We start from the raw sequence: 22,657 nt of genomic DNA, 5'->3' as shown, positions 1-22,657 counted from the left end.
CACAGGCTCCGGACGCGCAGGCTCAGCGGCCATGGCTCACGGGTCCAGCCGCTCCGCGGCATGTGGGATCTTCCCAGACCAGGGCACGAACCCACGTCCCCTGCATCAGCAGGCGGACTCTCAACCACTGCGCCACCAGGGAAGCCCCCTATACTCAATAGTTTAATTAACCTGAAAACGCCCTGTGCTTCACCTATTCATCTCTCCCTCCTTCTCCCTAACCTTTGACCACCACTCATCTTTTTACTATCTTCATAGTTTTGCCTTTTCTAGAACATCATATAGTTGGAATCATACAGCCGATTTTCAGATTGTCTTCTTTCATTCAGCAATATGTGTTTAAGATTAATACATACCTTTTCCTCCAAAGATAGCTCATTTCTTTTTATGGCTGAATAATATTCCACTGTGTATATGCTAGTTATCCATTAATCTTTTGAAAGGCATCTTAGTTGCATCCAAATTTTGGAAAGTATGAATAAAGCAGCTATAAGCATTTGTGTGCAAGTTTTTGTGCAGAGATAACTTTTCAACTCATTTGGGTAAATACCTAGCAGTATGATTGCTAAATTGTATAAGACTATCTTTAACTTGTAAGAAACTTCCAAAATGGCTGTACTATTTTGCATTCTTATGAGCAATGAATGAGATTTTTCTGTTACTCCACTTGGAATGGATTTTGGTCATTCAAATAAATGTGTAGTGGTATTTCATTATTTTAATTTTCCATTCACTAATGACATATGATGTTGAGCATCTTTTCATATGCTTATTTACCATCTGTGTATCTTCTCTGGTGAAGTGCCTGTTGAGATCTTTTGCTCATTTTTAAATTAGGCTGTTTTCTTATGTGAGTTTTAAGAGTTCTTTTGTGTGTTTTGGATACCAGTCTTTTATCAGATATTGTTTTTCAAAGATTTTCTCCCAGTCTGTGGCTTGTTTTCTCATTTTCTTAACAGTATCTTTTACAGAGCAGAAGTTTTTAATTTTAATGAAGTCTAATCAATTTTTTCTTTCATGGATCATAGAGAGCTATATATTTTTTTTTTTTTTTTTTTTTTTTTTTTTTTTTTTGTGGTACGCGGGCCTCTCACTGTTGTGGCCTCTCCCGTTGCGGAGCACAGGCTCCGGATGCGCAGGCTCAGCAGCCATGGCTCACGGGCCCAGCCGCTCCGCGGCATATGGGATCCTCCCAGACCGGGGCACGAACCCGTATCCCCTGCATCGGCAGGCGGACTCTCAACCACTGCGCCACCAGGGAGGCCCGAGAGCTATATATTTTTATCTTCTAAAATGTTTTTTTATATCTCTACTTACTACATACTCTCCTATTCAAGTGTGTATCCACTTACCTATTCTAGAGTCTAGAATTTAGTCAGGAGCCTCTCAAGTAGTTTTTGATAAAATCATTAGGCTAGCACCTTTGGAAAGTATCATCATACAGAGTCCTAGCTGGAAATGGCTGGCACACCAAGCTGGGAGTTTTGTGATAGTTTTAAATAAGGGACTATTTACAGAGGTGGGAGCAGGTTAAAGGAGCCAACATGGAATGTTGAAGCACCCAAGGGCCAGCACCAGCAGGAATTCCAGGACCCAAGTGACAAGAAAGCAAAGTGTTGAGAGCTTGGCCAACCAGAAGATGTTATAATTATAGAAGAACACATCGTTAATAAATCTGTGTAGGATCAGGGAGAGCAGAAGGATATCTCCTCCTGATCTCCCATCTTCTACCAGCTCCCCCAAAGGGCTGAATTCAGCCAGAAGTCAGAAGGTAAGAGAGCCTGCAGGGTAAAGTGTTCAGAAGTCATCTTCCAGAGGAGAGCAGAAAAGAGCAGATAATGGACAGGGATGGTTAAGATAGGCAAAGAAGAATAACTAGGTTAGGCAGTTTCTTTAAAATTAATTTGGAAGAGGAAGAGTGTGGCTGCAATCTTAACTCGCAGAAATATTTGTACCACCTTGACCTTGTTTAGAACAGTGATAACAAACATACCTGGATAAATCCATCCTGTCTCAATGAACCAGCCCCAGGTTCCCTCTGATTTCCCACTCAGGTACTTCTCCTTCTCAATCCAGCACACAAGAAAGGTGTCATGTATAATAACAAAAGAACTAAAAAAATCAGTGCTGTAATAAGCAGCATATCTCAGTTTGGCCAGCCTCAGTTTGGCTAATACATTATGGGCCAAGTCATCATGGTTGTTCCGTAAGATGCGTGGGACAGGTGTCCATGGAGGAAAGTGAAGGACAGTAATTAAGGAAAATAAAGCTACAGTCAGGTGAATGAAGGTGAGAATAGTCAGAAATTCAAATACCCAACTCAGTTCTTTTGGGAATGGATAAATTAAATTACCACCTATGTGGTAAGAATACTCTCAAAGGAAAATAACTGATTTTTTTTTTTTACGAATGTGCAAAAGCAATTCAATGGAAGTATAACTACCTTTTCAACAAATGGTATGAGAGCAACTGGATAGTCATAAGCAAAAAAAAAAAAAAAAAAAAAAAAAAGAATTTTGACCAAGGTATGATCTCACACTTTACACAAAAATTAATTCAAAATGGATCACAAACTGAAATGTAAAATGGAAAACTATAAAACTTTTAGGAAAAACAGGAGAAAATCTTCAGGACCAAAGGTTAGGTAAAGAGTCTGTAGATGTGACACCAAAAGCAAAATCAATGAAAGGAAAAATTGAAAAATTGAATCTCATTAAAACTTGAAATGTTTCCTCTGAGAAAGTCTTTCTCTATTAAGAAGATGAGAATACAAGCTATAGACTGAAAAAATATTTGCAAACCACATATTTGACAAAGGACTAATATGTAGAATATATAAGGAATTCTCAAAAGTCAACAATAAAAAATAAACAATGCCAAAATACAAAATAGTGACAATATCAAATGCTAGTGAGGTTGTGGAGAGGAGAAACTAGATTACTCATGCATTTATGATGGGAAAGTAAAATGGTACAGCCACTCTGGAAAGCAGTTTGATAGTCTCTTAGAAAATATGCAACTACCATTTTTTAAAAAGTGAGGAATTTTATTGCTGTTGCTATTTCATCTTTATACTGGTTCATGAAATATAGCAGAATATCCAATTGTTACAATACTGATGCAATAAATCCGTTATTATACTAAGATACTCTCTCAATAATCTGTACCCAGATGGTAAAATGTATGAAGTTCATTTTCTAACTCTGTGAATATTTTATTTCGTTTAATATGTAAAATCTATTTCATTAGAGGATTATAATTTAGAATTCAGGCTCCTGACCCTTGATATCAAATCAAACAACTGCATTACACACAAAAGAAAATCAGAATAGAAGAACTAATGGTGCACCAATTGTCCTGTAAAATCATTTTATTTTCTGTGACATAAACATCTTTCTCAAGCAATGTTACTAGAATAACCTCTTTATGGGGTTTTATAGTTTGGAGTAAATATATTTTTAATAAACGTATCTCTATTATATAGAGTTGAAATAAAAAATTATTTATAGGCTATACTTTTCAGGAAGAAGTTACTAGACTATATTCCTGTTGAAGAAGTTTTCCTATTTAAATCTATGATATGGAATGGAAAGATATGGTTAATAAGTCTTCTGATCAAAAAGCTTGAGATCATCAAAGGAATGTTTAGTCTCCTGCACAGAGAGACACCAGGATTTTTTCATAATCCCCCTTGGTTTCATCCTGTTGATAAAAAATAAAGTATACTTAATGCTACCTGAAACCATAATCAATAGAAGGTATTTTTAAATTGAGAATAATTACTGTATTAGACTTAACAGTTGTAGAACATACATCACAGTACATCTATTTTCTAGAATCTTGGATAAGAATATCACTTATTTAATCAAATAATATAATTCATATAGCAGATAACTGATATTTTAATTATTATATGAAAAGCAATAGCTTTCAAAATTCAGATTGCAAACTTCTCTGAATTGATCATGTTATATATTAGAGCCATTGTTTTCCAAGAATGAAATACCACACAGAATTAAGTACAACACAATACAATTTCGTATCACCTCTGACTTGCTCAACCAGAGTGAAAGTTATAAGCCCATGATATTCTCACTTTTTCTTGGTAGATTTTAGTTATCCAATATAAATGCCAAATTGAATTTAAACAGTCACTTATCTTTCATTAAGTTCAAAACCCCTTGACTTGTCTTTTTTTACTTCTTAACTTGAACATGTATTTTATATATTTCACATATGACAAAATTAAGGAAAAAGTTAGAATAAAAAGTTTCAAATCCTCTGATCAGTATTCATTGATCATAAATAATTATATAAATCATTATGTCTCTCTACTAAAATATTTTGATTGCTAAATGTATGTATGGGAAACTGTTTCCATGACTATTGGAAAATTTGCAGAGTCTTTCATTATAGAACTCACTAGTAGATTTTACCAGTGAAAGTTCAGTTTACTTTAAATTATGTATCTTTTTTTAAAATTTTTATATTTTGGCTGTACCACATGGCATGCAGGATCTTAGTTCCCTGACCAGGGATCGAACCTGCACCCCCTGCAGTAGAAGTGTGGAGTCTTAACCACTGGACCACCAGGGAAGTCCCTGTATCTTAATATAACAAATTAATCTTACATATGAAATTTACAGATACAATAAGTCAGCCTTTCTCTTTGAAGAAGTTGCAAAAGTATTGTCATTTGTGGGGTTAGCATTATGAAAATCACAACATACCAGGATGGCTTGGCAGAGAGAGATGCCATACAACTTCTGATAGCATGCTTTGATGTCATTCATGTCGATTTCAGAACGGGAGACCATAATCCTGATCAGTGTCTTATGACGAGTTCCAATACCCTGTCCAAAACAAATGATGGTAAGCGTCCCTCATGTTCAGAGCATACTCTTAATAAGGCAGGATATGGGTTTGAATGTGAAGCTCTTAAGCTCACCTATATAGTTTCTATGGAGAAACTATCACCACATTAAAATACACACACACACTTTATACAAGTGGTAATAAAATGACACAAACCAAACTGTGATATCAGCAGCATATATACAAGCTTTCATAACCTCCTAATTGGTCTTCTACCACCCAGTCTTTCCTCTGTCTAAACTATTCAATAATTACAAATGAAGTAAACTTCCTAAATTATAAATCTGATCTTCCCATTCATCTATTTAAAACCCTTCAATGGGGCTTCCCTGGTGGCGCAGTGGCTGGGAGTCCGCCTGCCGATGCAGGGGACGTGGGTTCGTGCCCCAGTCCGGGAGGATCCCATGTGCCGCGGAGCGGCTGGGCCCATGAGCCGTGGCCGCTGGGCCTGCGCATCCAGAGCCTGTGCTCCGCAAAGGGAGAGGCCGCAGCAGTGAGAGGCCTGCATACAGCAAACCCCACCGTCCCCCCCACCAAAAAAAAAACCTTCAATGGCCTTCTGCTGCTTTTAGGATGAAAACCAATCATTTTATCTGGGCTTACAATGCCCTGCCTAATTCTACAACTTCTTCCACCATGCACCATCACTCTAATTATGTTTACTATCCAGAAAGAGACATAGTATCTCCTCCTCCTGGACCAGTCTTGCTTTATCCCTTCATCTCGTCCACTTCTGCTCTCCTCTGGCTAATTCCTTTTCAAATATCAGGTCTTAGTTTAGCTGACAGCAAGGCTACATTGATTTCCAAAGCCTGGGGCACAGGCCCCTCTTCTGCTCTTTTACAATACTAGGTTTTCATTGTTACCCATCTAATTACCTCACTAGATAAGAGCAGGCATGGGGTCAGGGACTGTACTGCCTACTCTTGATACCTAGTAGCACAATGCCTATCACTTCATAGGGACTCTTTCCTATTAATTGAATAGTTAGATCGTTCTCTGAAGACTTCCTTATTTTGAAGTGGCAAAGGAAAAAAAAAAGCCAATTTCATAACGTCACAATACAAGCATGGAGGTGACAACCTATATAATAAGATGCATGCTAAACGATAAAGTTAAAGTGAAGTGGTTAAGGTATCTCAAATACATCTTAATAACACCTTCCCCTTCAGTGATCTTAGAACAAAATTTAAAAATCTTAGAATGACATATAATGCAATGGCATGGAAGGCAGAATAATAAAAAAGATAAGTGAAGCTTAGAAAGGGGGAGATTGTGCAACTTACAACCTTAGCAGAAGTAGGTTACTAAAATCATACATTAAAAGAGGAAGTATATCACCCTTCCTCTGCTGACTGAAGTTTTATTTAAATCATGCGTAATCTACAAATTACATTCAAGCTCACCTTACTATCTTACCTATAAAAGAACATAACAAATCTAACGGAGAATTTTATTCTAATAAGGAAGTATATTACCTCTTGCACTGGATGGAAAAGTAATTCTTTTTAATGGAAAGATATTAAAATAAGTGTAATTTTCAAACAATATGAGGTTTTCTTTTCTTCTTTCCATACACCATAATTTTTTTTCCCTAAGCAAATCACATATGTTGAAAGTTACCTGCATGGCCTGATGAAGCTTCTCAGCAAAGAACATTGATTTGCTTGTGGCACACTTCACTGCAAGAGAGGTGTATCTTAGTTGACATATTTACCACCAAAAAAAGAAGGATGCATGTGACAGAAACAAGAATACAGAGTTTTACAAGTAAGATTCTCTTCTCCATCCCTGTTCCTTACCCTTCCTACCAATATGGGATATTTGGCTTATAAGAAGCTACTTTCTAGATGGTGACTTTGAATATTCTGTTCTCTGACAACATCACTCTTTTCCTATTATCTTAAATCTACCCAACAGCAACTTCAGTATTTCATGCTATCCTGAGTATACTCTTCATGGAAACAGGGAAACTAGTAGGTGTTAAAGGTCATGCTGGCATGGAAGAAATAGTTTTTCATGTTGTAATAAGAAAAAAATTTTAAGTGGAACAGGACAGTCTTAAAATATAAGGCAGCTGCCAAATATTATAAAATACTAACAGATGTGTCCATTAGTATGATTCTCTACCTTGATACTCAAAGTGTGGTCTATGGACCAAAAGAATTGGCATCAACTAAGAGCTTGTTAGAAATGCAGAATCCAGGCCCCACCCCAGATCTACTGAATTAGAATCTGCATTTTAACAAGATTCCCAAGGGATTCATGTGCACATTAATGTTTGAGAAGCACTGCTTTAAAATGCAGGTTTCCAAACCTTGACTGGTCATCTGAATAAAATGGGAAACCTTTAAAATCCTTTGCTTCTGAAGACCTTTTCAGAAGCCACCAGAGACCTACTGAATCAAATCCTTTGGACTTGCCCAAGATTACTCAATTAGCAAGTGACAGACCAGAATGTGGATCTGCATTTATTTAATTCCAAATCCTATGCTCTTAATGACCATTTTGACTTTCCTTTGTGCCATGCCCAGCCTGGTGTATTGCATGGTAGTATAAGTAGGTGCTCAGTAAGTATTGTCCACCTGCCCATCTTTTTAAAAAAGGAAATAATATCTGTTATTACTAATAAGGCCATTGTATAACTTTAGCTAAATATTTATTGCCATTATCTTACATGTTGCCTCTATTTGAAATATAAATTACATCTGTGTTTTTGTTTTGTTTTGTTATATTTTATTTTGTAAATTATGGGACAGCATTGACAATGCAATTTCAAGTTAGAAAACTCTTCCCCCTCCAGGACTACATACCAATAACTGTGAGGCATTTCTCGATGTCACCTTTCAACTCCAGGTCCAGAACTTTGTTCATGTCATGCTTACTGTACTTGGAGTACTTCTGAAACACTGAATATTAAATTTAAACTAAGAGATGTACAAAACATCCTATTCTTTAGCAAACTTGAGCAAAATCAGGGCAACTGAGTCAAAGTATTCCTTAGGAGGACTGAACTTCAAAAAACACATTTTAAAGCTAATTATTCAACTGAGCATATTTTGGATACATCATCTTCTCTGAGGAATGTAACTTACATGGCTATTTTGGTGCTTCTGTATATTTTGGGGAAATTTTTGCAAACATTGATATTTATTAGAAGTGGCATGTGATTGACATCCATAACACTACATCAGAGATAAGTGCCATAACAAATGGATCTTTCCTTATATAAAGATCTGTGTAGTAGATTTCTCTTAATTTTAACATTAGAAATTGGAGTGCTGTTATAAAAATAATAAACTTTAGGTAATCATCATGACCTTCCCTTTGCCTTGACTTCCAGAAGTCAAGAGTTAAATCTTGTGATCAAGGGCAAGAACTCTTTTTTTGGGTTTTGTTTCTGCAGCATCTAGATACTCTTTTCTTCACTCAGCCATGAGTTTTTTTTTTGTTTTTCTTCATTGTAATTTCATTTGTTTCGTTGCATGTGTATATGTTGTCAGACCTATTCCAAATATTTTAGGGAAAGGAAATAGTAAAAATAACAAACTAATGTTCTACATGCCAAAGTCATAAAATGTGTTTCAAATACTATAAAATGGTGGTGGTACAAAGCTGGACAAATGCACAAATAGCAAGAAGGGGTCAGGAACACTGCATTCATTTGGTATCAGAATGACAATGATTAAGATTTCTCTCTTTCCTTTCTCTTATTTGTCCTAAAAAACCCCTGCATCTTCTATAAACAATCCCAGGAAACATTTGTTTTATTCTTACCTCTGCGAAGATGGGCAGAGCTTCTGGTGGTAAGAATGGTGGTGAACACATTAACATCTGTCCCTTTTCTTTTTTCTCCTGCTTCATATAAGGCCTGTCAAGAAAATAAACACTTGACTATCTGCTGACTTGCTATCTGCACAAGAATGTTAGATCTCTTCAAAGATTTTGGAGGCAGCAGCTGCTGTGTCCAATACAATCAGAGTAGGCAATGCTAAGATTATAAGTTCCTTAAAGATGGGAACCCTATTTTGTCAAGTATTTTCCATAGTATCTCTCAAGGTGCCTTGCGAACCCTAGAGACTGAATATATGTTTGCAGAATAAATGTTTTTTTTTTTTTTGGTGGTACGCGGGCCTCTCACTGTTGTGACCTCTCCCGTTGCGGAGCACAGGCTCCGGACGCACAGACTCAGCGGCCATGGCTCACGGGCCCAGCCGCTCCGCGGCATATGGGATCCTCCCAGACCGGGGCACGAATCCGTATCCCCTGCATCGGCAGGCGGACTCTCAACCACTGCGCCACCAGGGAGGTCCCAAATGTTTGTTAAATTAAATTGCTTTAAGATTGCACTCCGTATCAAGGCAACTCCAAGGGACTGTCTAATTTTTAATTTTACTTGTAACTGTTCAAAGTAGTTTTCAGCAAATGGTACTGGTAAGTCAGTAATTCAACCATTACCTAGATCTTGAATTTTGATGTTAGAATTTCTGGATTCAAATTCTGACTGTGCCACTTAATAGCTCTGTAATCTTAGATAAATAGTTGGACCTTATTAAACTACAGATTTTCCTCTTTTGCAAATGGAAAAGATAATCCCTGCCTTATTGTCACAAACATGCTCTATTAACTTTGAAATGTTAATTACCATCCTCTTCCTAGGTCACACTAATCCATGTAGCTGCCATAAATATACATCTAAGAGCCCTGATAGCCTTAAAATGGAAAGCAAATTCAGAAATATCACAAGCAAATAAGAGTAATTTCTTACTATGGGCAACTATTCAAATGCTACTTTGATTCTTTGGTATGATTGCACAATTTCTATTAAAATGGTCAAATTTCCAATGGGCGTAAGAAGTTATTCTGGACTTTCCAAGCAAACATCTGATATATATGCATTCATTCAACAAAAGTTAATAAATGCTTATTATGTGCAGGATAATGTACTGGTACAGTGAGTGGAGGTGATCAAATAAGTTTCCATTCTTACTAACTCACTGTGATGAATTTGTAGAGAATACTATCCCATGAGGAAGGCATATGTAAATAATAGCTGTCTTTTTTTTTTTTTAACAAAAAGTCCAGGCCCTAAAATGACACAGTTTTTCTAATGTTGCCAATGGATTGATGTATAAATAACAAGCAACCTCGCTGACACTATGTATAACGATATGCTTCAAAGTATATAAATGTTCTAATTTTTATAATTTTAATGTCATTACAATAGTATTTTTACAATATAAACTTACACCTCTAAACCAATGTTCACTGTTAAAAGAATATTCGATGTGCTTATTCTTTCCACTTTATTTCTTATACCTGGTAAAATAAAAATTCTGTTTTCTCAACAAAACAATTCTTGGGAATAACAAATCAAATTCTCATTGTTCTCTCTCATTCCTCTCCAGCTTCATGAATAGTGCAATCTACTGAAAACATAAAGACCACATTTCCTGTCTTTGACGGCTTGAATGCAGAAAGGTAGGCATCATTCAGGGAATGGACACTAGGTACTATGGTCCTTTTGGAGGATCTCAGATTTGCTTTCATGTGGAGGCCCTCAAGTGGTACCTCACCTCAGGTAGGACCTATTTGAAGTAGGAAAGTGGATTCTAGGAGTATTTGTGAGTACTTGCTTACCCTGGCATCCGCATCAGCCAAGTCGTCCTTTACGGCAACATCCTCACATCGGTCACCCTGAAAAATATCCCATTCTTTTGTAAGTGGTTTTCTAGCATGTAATCACATGATTTACTTAATTCCCTTAAAATCAGATGAGTAATATTCTTTGTGGGAAAAGGAATGAATTGCTCATTTCTAGAGAGACGAAATCTAAGATTTTACTTTTCATAAAAGAAGAGGCATTTCCTGAACTATCTGAGTTATACCTTAGCAAGAGAAAGCAAAGCCTTCTGATAATCTCCAGATGTGTCTGAGGTGATGTCTTTAGCCAGATCTCTCTTCAGTTCTGAGAAATAAGAAAAGTATATCTTGTATTAAACTAGTGATAAGTAATGGTGATAATAGTAATACCTGACATCTCTATATTGGCTCACAATTTGCAATGCCAAGTGTTCAATGACTTATGGGACACATTTCAAATATTATCATTTTTTAATAAAAATAGAGGAATCAGATCAAGCAAAATTTCTGATCATCAAATTTATTGCCTATAAGGCAATTAAAACAATTTAGATAATACTGTGAAAAGCTATAGCCCTAAAGCTTTTGCTAATGAGAATAAATTGCATAGGTGTACATTATTAAATAACCAATTCCCGGGGCTTCCCTGGTGGCACAGTGGTTGGGAGTCCGCCTGCCGATGCAGGGGACATGGGTTCGTGTCCCGGTCCGGGAGGATCCCACATGCCGCGGAGCGGCTGGGCCCGTGAGCCATGGCCGCTGAGCCTGCATGTCCGGAGCCTGTGCTCCGCAACAGGAGAGGCCAAAACAGTGAGAGGCCCGGGTACCGCAAAAAAAAAAAAACAAAACCAATTCTGAAATAAAACATACCAGAATTTAAGCAATGAGTTGAATAGAACAGTTATTTTAAAAAATAAACCAGAGGAACTTGCTTGAACACAGAGTATTTATTTACTTTAAAAATGATAAATATCTTATATGTAATATATTTTAGTTATGCATGTATGTGTGTATGTATACCCGTCTACCTTAGATATAGACGTAAAACTTTTCTTTGTTAAACACCCATGCTTAACTTGCAAAATAATGCCGTACTAGCAAAAAGTAATTGAATTTATAATTCACTAGAAGACAGAACAATTTAATAAGCTGTCATTGAACTATACGTTGGGAATAATTTATGGATATTTACGTTTGTAAACTATGTTTTATCAAAGAAAAAAACTAATAATAGGGCTTCCCTGGTGGCGCAGTGGTTGAGAGTCCGCCTGCCAATGCAGGGGACACGGGTTCGTGCCCCGGTCTGGGAAGATCCCACATGCCGTGGAGCAACTAGGCCCGTGAGCCATGGCCGCTGAGCCTGTGCATCCGGAGCCTGTGCTCCGCAACGGGAGAGGCCACAACAGTGAGAGGCCCACATACCGCAAAAAACAAAACAAAACAAAACAAAAAAACCCCACAACTAATAATAATGCCCCTCTTGATGGTTTTCACTGATAAATGGATTTAAGATAAATATTGAAAATGAGATATGAATTGCAGAAAATGAAGTTAAAAGCTTCCTTATTCTGGTTCCTTTATTAGATTGCTGTGAAAATAATATACAAGGGCTATTGTATTCTCTATGTTTGGTATTAAAATCAAGCGGAAATATCCTCTGTGGTGCTACATGTTAAGCTGGGAAAACAAAAAAGCTGGGGACTTAGGAAACAAGAAAAGGAAAATAGTAAAAACCCAGCACTGCCCAGGGCCCACTTGCAGATACTCTTTATACTGTTGAGCATACCACTGAAATGAGATGTTTCACTGAATAGATAACATGAGCCACTGCTGGTCTTTCATCCCCATGGATCTATCTGGACATTGAAAGTAAGTGAGTCATTTATGCTCATAATGGTAAAGTTAGTTTCCATCAGAGAATTATAAGCACCAAGCTCTGTACTTTTTCAAGGACAAATGTTTGGGGTGTTTTGTTGTTGTTATCTTTTCAAAATGGAAGACAACGGGACATTTTTATGAAATAAACCTCAGAAAGATAAGAAATGTTTTTAGGAAATTCTTTAAATTTAGTTCTTTGAATTGAGTTTTCCACTGCAATAATATGTAGCCATTTGTCCCAAAGGGACATTTTTTATTAAAGTGCAAACTTGATGAGGGCTGAGACAATTGTGTCCCTTATCTGCACCCCAGCAGCTCTAATGTGTCTGGTAACAGTATGTGCATGTGGTAGACATGTGATAAACAATGAAGAAATATGTTAATATGTAGTTTCCAAAGTCCCCATAATTAACATCCACACTCAATTTTTTTTTGAAGTATATCAGATTTCCTTCCCGACTAAGGCAATTGGGTTGTTGGACATTAAAACTTACCTTCTTTATAGACTCTGTTAATTTCTCTGATTTCTCTGTTAGTTCTTGATGCCAAAATTTCATTCAGAGTGTCTTCATCAGTTCCAAGGCCCTGAATTGAAAAAGAAGAATAAAAGAATTGTAGAAAAATCTTCATTCAAGAATATCAACTAGTTTTTGTGTCCCAAAATTTGTTCGAATCTGACATTTAGTAAATTTCTCACAGTATTTAGTAAATATCCACAATATTTAATAATTACAATAAGGTCTATCTATTATAGTGCTCTAAAAACAAAATGGGTTTAAAGCAAATATTTTGGGCAAATACATAAAAAGAGAGATCTATGATATATAATAACATCATGAAGATAGTGGAAATAACATAGTTGTTAACACCAACATTTATTTATTCATTTATTTATTCATTCACTTATTCATTTTATAACCACTGATTGATGGTCCTATACTAGTTGTTGAGAATACAGTAAGAGGCATAAGTGGATTAGACATTCTCTTGAGGAAAGGAGTTTTGCTTAAATTAGATGATTTACCTTCATGGCAGCACGTAGCTCATCAGCATCAAACTGGGCTGGAGTTTTCAACAGAGCCAAAGCAACTTCCTCAAGGTTACCTTTGAGGGCTTTCTTCAGAGCTTCATCCAGGGGCTATAAAAAGGAGATGTTATAACCTTCTTGTAAATAACATGCAGGGTGATACAGTAATGTGGTGTTACCTGATCTTTAGATAGTCTTGCTGAGTCCTAAACACAACCATTTTTTAGAGCTCCTTCCCTTTACATAGAAAAGGGTACCTGATATTTAATATCTTAATCTTTTAGATCTAGAGTGATTAGAATGAAATTTACTGAATTCATTGATAATTTTTTAAAGGACAGGGTTCTCAATCCTTTATACAGGGAAGAAATCACAGAACTCAAAAGATAGGGGTTGTGTATTAACAGAAACAGTAGTAAGAATACTTTAAAAATAATGTATTAGGGCCTCCCTGGTGGCGCAGTGGTTGAGAGTCCGCCTGCCGATGCAGGGGACACGGGTTCGTGCCCCGGTCCGGGAGGATCCCACATGCCGCGGAGCGGCTGGGCCCGTGAGCCATGGCCGCTGAGCCTGCGCGTCTGGAGCCTGTGCTCCGCAACGGGAGAGGCCACAACAGTGAGAGGCCCGCGTACCGCAAAAAAATAAAAAATAAAAAAAATAAAAATAAAAATAATGTGTTAATAACTTTTCCAACCATTGGGATTTGCACTGTTCAAATAAGCACTATAGTCAGACATCAAATAGTTTTCTAACTGCACTCCTTAAAAAAATTGCCATTTTTTGTATAAAAATATAAAGCTTACTTTTAAAATAGAATTATATGTATAAACTTTACATTCAGACATTAAACAGTTCAGTTTAAGTTTTAGCAGAAGACACATTTCAATCAGAACATATTTCTTATTGCCAATAGTAATCTTGATGTCTGTTATGTTCAAGTTAAAGGCTTGTCTCCAATACAGAACACCACATGACATGGGCAAAGAATCAAGATGACAAAACAATATATAAAACCAGGAAATTTGCTAAAATTGATTACATTGCAACCAAGAGGATAAATACAGTAATCTTAGTTGTAATGGAAAAACGGTGGTTAGAGACTGACAGAACTAGGCAACTGTGCTTCAAAATCTATACTTAATCACAAATATGACTGAAATTAATTATCTCAATTAACCACTCCAACCTACCTTTCCTTTTTCCTGGAGATAGGCTGCTTTGATCTGCTGACGCTGGGCATTGTTTCTCTTAGTTAGAATTTCAATGATGGTCGCTTCATCCACACCTGGAAATAAAGGGCCCCTAGACTTCTAAAATCAATTTTCTTCATCATCAATAACCGACATAAAATGGTTCATTATCAAGATGCTTCAAAGGAAGTTCTTAACAAAACGAAGAAGTACAAATTTTACCAGACTGGGATATGGATGCGATACTGCATATCAAATGAAAGCACTTGGGATGACATTCCATTCACTTGAATGAGAAAGGAGGAAGAAATTGTTCCTGGCCCTCAGTGTTGCAGTGTTTGTTTCCTAGTTCAAACCCTAAATGTGAGCAGAGGTGTTGACTTCAGCATTGAGCCTGTTAGAAATGAGCTTTGTGAGCATATCTGTTGTAGAAGTAAATATTCTACCAATTTGACCAAAATTTCCCAAGCGCTGAGAAAGGAAATATATCTTCGTTGACAAGGAAATCTTTTTATCTTCAAAACAAAAGACTCTTTAAATTGCACATGTCTGTTTTTTAGTAGCCATTCTGAAATGTCTAGGAGGGGACTGTTTTGGGGAGACAGAATTACCTTTAGCTGTGATTGCTTTATGCAAGGCCTCAACATCTGAGGATGGATCAAAGCTAGGACAGGGGATCACTGATGACCCAGGACCACCTTTGGATCCTTTCACAGTTTTCTGTGGATGAGTGAGAAATAAATTACTGTCCATTCACTTACATTAGTTTCTATTTTAATATTTAACTAAGTTATTTCATTGTCACTTGACTTACAATGTATTCCTGCTCTTCATTGTCAATAAACCACGCCTGCTTGAGGAATTCAGTTACCATTGTCATTTTTGAAGGATCTGAAAAGAAAACAGGTCGATGCGTTTACAAACCACAAACCCACCACATATACACACCACTCCACCCCCTTCCATACACAAGACATAGAGCAGCCTTGCCTTTACTTTCCAGGATTACTCTTTGGAGCATCATAAAATGCTAGATTTGGGTCTTTTTGAAAGAGAGTCTACTACCCTTGAACAGAAACCCATAGCCTCTGAAACATAGCTCTTTCTCAGCATATTCAGCCTTCACCTTAGGGATCAGATGACTTCTATAAGTAAGCATATAGGCTGAAGAGAGGAGCTGGTGTTTCACTTCACTGCTCTAAATTTACAGACCACCCACTGTATGCCAAGCACTGAGGGCGCAAAAACATTGAAACATCCCTTGGCTGAAGCCAGTGTGTGCTCTCCCTAAGAAAATTCAAAAGCTAAGAACAATTCTTAGAGGAAGTTCTTGGTGACCTGAGCCTCTCTTGAGAATAGTTGAGATTAGCAGAAAAGTTAAAGAGAACAAAACAGAGAGAAACTTGTCATATTTGGGAAGTTGAAAGAAGTTTACTAGAGCAAGAAATGTTAACAGAAGCCCAAATTTAAAAGTTTAAATATATTTCCAAAGGTTTGGATAAACAATGGATTTTTTAAAAAGAAAGTTATATTTCAGAAAGGTCACCCTGTATCATAGAGAATGGCTAGGAGATGAGCAAGAGGGAAGATTAGAGACCATTTAGTAAGTTGTGGGAGAATCTATGTAGGATTAATGAGGACTTGAACAAAAGTAATGGGTAGAGAAAGAGCATAATACTGACATTTATAAGGTAAAATAATCTATGACTAATCTGCGGGAGTGGATTCAGACTCAAAACTCTATAGAAAGATATTCAGGTGATATTTCTCCCCGAAATAATTCAGTTTTCTTTTCCATTCCGTGGTATAAAATTATTTCAGTACCTGGAGTAATCACTACATTCACATTTGTTCCTATTTGAGCTGTCTAAACACTAGTCCTACATGTGTTTTTTAACCCAACATAAAAAACCCAGAAAAGGATTATTTTATAGCAGGTGCCTTGCTCTAACAGGATTCATTAGAGTGAAATTGCACCATGCATGCCCTCTTTTGGAAAACTCTATCTTAAAGAAAATTGCCTGACTTGCTGTCGTGGTTCAGCAATATTTTTATTTAATAAAACATGTATATTTTTAAAACCTGAAGTATGTTAAAAATTAACGCATTCTCTGAGTTATCTACAAAAGGAGCCATCAATGATCCTTTTTGTCCAGGGATTTTTTTTTTAGGAGCTCAAGCTCCAGGTCTACACTGATCTATCTCTCCATACCCTTTTGTTTATTTCTCTGGAGACAGCTATCATGAGTACATCTGAAGGAGGCTGGAAGGATAATCTTAGCAGTTTTAAATTCTTGCTATGAAGCTAAATGACTCATGAGGAGTAAAACCCATAACCTGATTCCTTAATGGCATGTTCAGACAAAGTATTTCAGTCCACACCTGCTGAAAAATGGCTGTAGTTGCAAGTAATGAGATTAAATACATGAGAGAAATAATATCCAAAGCAGAAACTATCTCCACTTAATTATCATGGGGATTGTTCAAATTACTGTTGTGTCATCTGTGAGAAGAACCAATATATTGTGCACTCACTGAATCTCTTCCCCACAAGCAACTGATAAATTTAAAGTTATTTCCTGAGATAAAGTCATGGTGTACAATTTCGCATAAGGTTTTAGTTCCTATTACACTATAATCTGGTGCAATTGCTGTTGGCACATGGAGTGTCGTTTTTCTTTTGCTTAATTGGCATATCCAAAACTTCTTGCAATTTCTGGCAAGGTTTCAGGTATTTAAAACGTCCATTTTTATCATCTCATCCATGTCCTTTATGAAGTAGAATCCTCGAAATGTGATATGATTGGTCACTTAGCAAAGTACTTTTCCTTCAATTATAGAAATATGTGTTCCAATATTTCCACTCTTTTCAATTAGAAAAGAAAAACTTCAAAAGAGATCAAAGAAGAAATTAAGGATCTTGTCAAAGGTAATTTAAAAAATGAGCCTCACAACTTCAAAATAAATTTTATGGAAACTTTACTTCACAATTTTTTCACTTAAAATGCTTACATAATGCATGAGTTTCTTCAAAAAAAAATTTGAGAAAGCCTAGAAAATGATATTGCTCCATTCATTACTTAATACAAAATAACAAAAACAAAGGGGTTGAATAATTTGTTTGACACAAGAGTATCCATAGAGGAGACAGCTTTGTGACATATCCTCTGTGTTCCTCGATTTTAGTCTGAAGCCATTTGGATGGCCTGAAGGTATGATCTGGAATATGGTCAAGCAACCTGAATAGAACCTACTCAGGAAAGCAATTAGAGGAAAAAGGAATCTCAATTCAGCCAAACAAGATCCACTAGCTCTCAGCAAAGCTTAAAGACACAAGGATTGTGGCAGGATGTACAAACCCTCAAGGAAATAGTTTCGATCATGTACTGCTAGTTAAGTGCTCAAACACAGCTACATGTTTTAACAGAACCTTGAATAGTTGCAATACACCTTACAAATACCACAGCAAAAATATTTTGCTCAGATTGTATTGCTAAACCATTCTGTGTGTTCAATACCTAACCTCTGTATGAAAACCAGCGTTTTGTACTTGATTAAACCCATTCAGTAATTTGAAGGTAAGATTTCTTAACTATAAATAAATCACAAACATGCAAACATGTTTTATAGATTGCCACATGCTATACAAATATTTGTCATATATTTTTACTATTCAGAGAACGATCTAGTCTATGAAGTAGAATTGTACAGTTAAAAAAAAATTTAATAACCCTCTGAGTTCACAACAGGTTTTATTTTTTCCATCTTTCTTTTAAGTTGCAATGTTTAGAACATGTACTAGGTACTTAAGAGCTTATTTTATTAATTTTCCTTAGCTCAATATATATTTAATCTGGCTACCAATGAGCTCTGAAACCAAGTTTATCTCAGTCCTTAACATCATCTAATTTGACGATGAAATTGACCATTTATACATAGGCTGACCTATATGGAAGTTAATAATATTCCAGAGTTCTTCTAATTAATCATCTGTGAACATGCACTGCCTACCAATCTCATTTATCTAAGAAAAAATGTGTAACTTTTTAGGGATGAACATTTTTTTGTATGTGTCATAAAAGAGCTCTCTTCCTCTCATTCAGCAATAAATTAAAGAAGGTAAATATGCATAAAAAGATGCTAGACAGAGAGGGAGCCATGCTTACTAAATGTAAGAGAAAGGTATTCCAGAAATGGTACATCAGCAATTGTACCAACTGGACAGTTTGAGAAAACTATGGCTTATTGTATGAAAGTTAATTTCCTGATTTTTTTGAACTGCACTATGGTTGAAGTATCTAGAGACATAGGGACATCATATCTGCAGTGTTCTTTCAAATGATACAGAAAAAAATAACTATATAGAGAGGGTGGAAGGGGGAAAGGGAAGAATTAATGATAAAGCAAATGTGGTGAAAGGTTAACACTTGGGGAACCTCGGTAATAAGTATATGGTGATTTTGCGCAGTATTCTTGCAACTCTTCTGAAGGTTTGAAATTATTACAGAAGAACAGTTTTTAATAACTTTAAAAACCACAATTTCTATCTCTGTCAGCTTCATGAAAGGCTACTTCCAGAATTTCTGACAGAGGAAACTGAGTTTTGTGGTCTATCATGTCTTCCCTGAGACAAGGGAGAAAGATCAGAGTTCTGCAAAGACAGCAGCAGAAATTTGATCCTTGCAGAGGACAGCATCATTATTCCCATTTTCTACCTGGGTAAACAAAGTGTAATTTCTTCTGGCAGTTTTCTAGCTACTAGTGGCAAGCATCAAGGCATACATAAATCCATGCCTTCTGATTCCAAAATATTGTATACACTTTTAAACTAGTGACCAAAATATTGTATATGCTTTTAAACTAGTGACCAAAAAGATGATGGTAAGATGAATGTTATTTTTAATAGCTTACACTTAAGAATCAAATTCATTCACAGTTAACCCATGGAGACTGTGGCAGGTTTCACCCCGGCCCGAGGGAGTTTATTTTTCAATGCTTTGGCCTGTGCATAGTTTTCTCCCTCGAATATATATTTCACAAGTCTTTCCCACACCTACTCGTTTGAGAAAGCGCAATTAGTTAGTCTGTACAACGGCATGACTTACGAAGAGCCACTTTATGAAAGGTAGTCTCATGAATGTTTTGCTTCTAGACTTTTGAGTAAGGTGTTCCCTTTGCTTGGAATGCTGTTTCATCCTCCATGTCCAATTCCCTTTGTGTAAATGATGCTTCTTGATGAGGACTCAGCCTACTACACCTCATGACATCCTCCAAGATGCCTTCCTTGGTCCAGCACTGAGGTGAGTGACCGACCTTCTGTGTGTTCCCGAAGCATCCTGCCTTTACTCCTACACTTGTCCCTATTGTTCTGCATTATCACTTGCTATTTACTTATCTATATTTAAAGCAGCATTCCATGGGGGCAGTGATAACTACCATTCATTATGAACCTCTAATCCCTGGCAGAATGCTTTGTACTTAGTATGCTAATAAGCATTATTGAATGAACAAATATTGTATCAATGCTAATCAGGAAATATATCTATACTAATTTAACAAATATTTTCTATCCACAACTATAGGATGTAAAAATAAGAACTGAGGAGTTCTGAGCCCTACTTTGACTCTCTTTAGCTGGCTGTTGGCCCTCAAGAAAACATTTAACTTCTCCGCAGTGGGGGAGAGGGTCTCCATTTATAAAACTAAGAGTGTTGAAATACACAGTAGCTAAGATTCATTATAGCTCTGAAGTGCCAGTCTTAAATTTCACCTCAAGCAGATGGAGGTGGAGAAAATTAGCATAATGAATGAAGGTATTATATAAATTGTATCTGTTCTGATCTTTCTGATAAAAATCTCTCCCATTTTAAGGAAAGAGGAAATCATTTACTGGAAAAACGGCTTTTGGTTTATCACTGAAAATAATAGGCCCATGGTTTTAAATATGTCATCAATTAACGGGTCTAGAGAGGATTAAGAACCAGCTCAGCAAGCTAACATCAATAGAAACCAATCTTTGCAGATCATTTGACTGAAAAAGTATTTAATAACCAGGAAACTCTAACTGGTTTCTTAATAATTTATTATTAACAGTTTTGTCAACATCCATCAAATGTCAGATATCTGCCAGATGTGGCTGAGCCTGGGGCTACTGGGTGGTTAACATAACTTCTGGAGAAGAGGCCATTTGGAAATTATGAAACCAGCATTTTACCACATTTGAATCGTTTTGCAATGTGCCTACCAAAATACATTCCTGCAAGCAGGGGAGAATATTACTTTTTCAAGGTCCACACATAATTTTAGACACAAACAAGGCAAGAAAAAGCACACCTTTTTTGATTAACTAGCACTAAAAATCATATGTTACGTCATTTAACTTAACATTCGGAATGAGCTAAGAAAAAATTCTTGAAGGAACATTTGTAATAAACAATAGCCAAATATATAGTTAGGATTCAAAATCTCTCACTTTTGCACATATATCCAACACCAGTAAAAACTCTACTTTAGATATGCTTTTTGCTTTCTTAAGGAGTTTTATGGCCATTAGCTCATTCAGCAATCAAGATGTTACTAAGTGGAATATTTTTAGAGGGCCAGTACAGGCATTCCCAAGAGATAACTTATCTGACACCACCCAGGAAATACTTCCTTTCCCCTTAGATTTTCAAATCAGCACTTGAAAAGCCTGTCTATGACACAGAGACTACAGGAAAAAGAATGTGGCCACAGCCTCTCTAAATAAAATGATTAATAAGTGGATCCTCTAATTTACTTACACTGCATGAGTGAACATAACGTTAATTTCAAAATGTTAATTACAAAAGCCATAACTGCCACTATGAGGTCTGAATCTATTTTTTTGTTTTGCTTTGTTTTATTTTACAAAAGAAAAAATAAATTATTTAAGTTCTGCTGTTTTGAGATAGATCCCTGAAACCTATGTCTGCGTTCTTCTGGCCTGGCTCCCCACAGACACCACCATCCTTCATGATTTCCACGTAAAGCATACACAGCTCTTGAAGACTCATAACTTGTAGGAAAAAACACATTCTTTCCTTCTTTTCCATGGTAACTCACCAACAGTACAATAAGCCAGTATTAAGCAAAGTTTCCTTGTTTTTAAAATTGTATTTCTTAACTAAGTAAAAATAAAACATTACAATTTGTGACTCCTAAAATATAAATAGCCAGTGTAATTTTACAGAAAGATTTATCAAAGGTGTAAGTGCAGCTAGCCATAAATGACACAGAAGTAACATTAAACACTGTAATAGGAAAAGTTTTCAAAACAGCCAAAACTACCTAAATGTAAAACCAAGACTTACCTTTTTTTTGCCTCCGTCCAAAGACCTAAAGAGAGATTCTTCTCTGAACAGCTCACACTGGAAGTGGAACCTTGGGCTTCTGATTTTATAGAATTTGAAAGGAGGCCACACCTAGCAACCAAAAGTTAGTAACGGGCTGCCTTTTGTTTGAAATACTGGGTTCAGTCTTGCTCAAAACAAAGTGAAGCAAGCCTTGCAAAATTACTCACTAAACCAACTCAGAGCTGACAGCACAAAAGAAAAAAACGGAAGTACAGATATTTTTCCCTCTTCAGTTTGCACTGTTTTTTTTACAGGGGAGTAGAATGCAAGAGATTTTCAAGTATGCAGTACTATCCGCCTCAATCCTGATACCAATGATTGGCATACTTTTTTAGTCAAATGAATTGTGAAATGAAAAATCATAAACTTTAAAACAAAATAAAACCCCCTTTGGTTAAGTCCCAGCTTCATCACTAATTACTATGTGATCTTGGGGACATATTTAACTTCCCTGAATTTGTTTCAACTTTTGTTAAATAGGGATATTTTCTAGGCTGCCTACTTACTAGAATTCTTATGACAATAAGAAATAATAATTAAGAAATTAAGAAATAATAGGGACTTCCCTAGTGGTAGAGTGGTTAAGAATCATCCTGCCAATGCAGGGACACGGGTTCGAGCCCTGGTCCGGGAAGATCCCACATGCCATGGAGCAACTAAGCTCCTGTGCC

The 22,657-nt window shown here is 36.4% G+C and overlaps 1 protein-coding gene across 1 annotated transcript; it reads right to left on the bottom strand.

Annotated features, from left to right (window-relative positions):
• Positions 1–3,352: 3,352 nt before the first annotated feature.
• ANXA1 (annexin A1) lies at positions 3,353–21,986 on the bottom strand. Its single transcript, XM_079707071.1, has 13 exons — positions 21,945–21,986; positions 15,428–15,504; positions 15,225–15,333; positions 14,614–14,708; positions 13,421–13,534; positions 12,891–12,981; positions 10,764–10,843; positions 10,516–10,572; positions 8,653–8,746; positions 7,689–7,784; positions 6,499–6,557; positions 4,731–4,853; positions 3,353–3,702 (listed from the first exon to the last, which is right to left on the bottom strand). Exons 2-13 carry the CDS (start codon positions 15,491–15,493, stop codon positions 3,646–3,648), a joined length of 1,041 nt encoding a protein of 346 aa, XP_079563197.1. The 5' UTR covers positions 15,494–15,504; positions 21,945–21,986; the 3' UTR covers positions 3,353–3,645.
• Positions 21,987–22,657: the final 671 nt, after the last annotated feature.

This window comes from Hyperoodon ampullatus (genome assembly GCF_949752795.1).
Source record: "Hyperoodon ampullatus genome assembly, chromosome: 6".
NCBI classification, from domain to species: Eukaryota; Metazoa; Chordata; class Mammalia; order Artiodactyla; family Ziphiidae; genus Hyperoodon; species Hyperoodon ampullatus.
Note: the sequence above shows the minus strand (reverse complement) of the source record. Positions and strands in the feature narration are given on the sequence as shown.

What these genes read in the sequence shown, in the direction of transcription:
- ANXA1 (XM_079707071.1), bottom strand. Translation starts at nt 15,493, where the DNA reads ATGACAATGGTAACTGAATTCCTCAAGCAGGCGTGGTTTATTGACAAT. An exon ending in ATCTCCAGGAAAAAGGAAAG is followed by an intron (nt 13,535 to 14,613) that starts GTAGGTTGGAGT and finishes TCCTTTTTATAG; the next exon opens with CCCCTGGATGAAGCTCTGAA. An exon ending in TGGCTGATGCGGATGCCAGG is followed by an intron (nt 8,747 to 10,515) that starts GTAAGCAAGTAC and finishes TTTTCTTGACAG; the next exon opens with GCCTTATATGAAGCAGGAGA.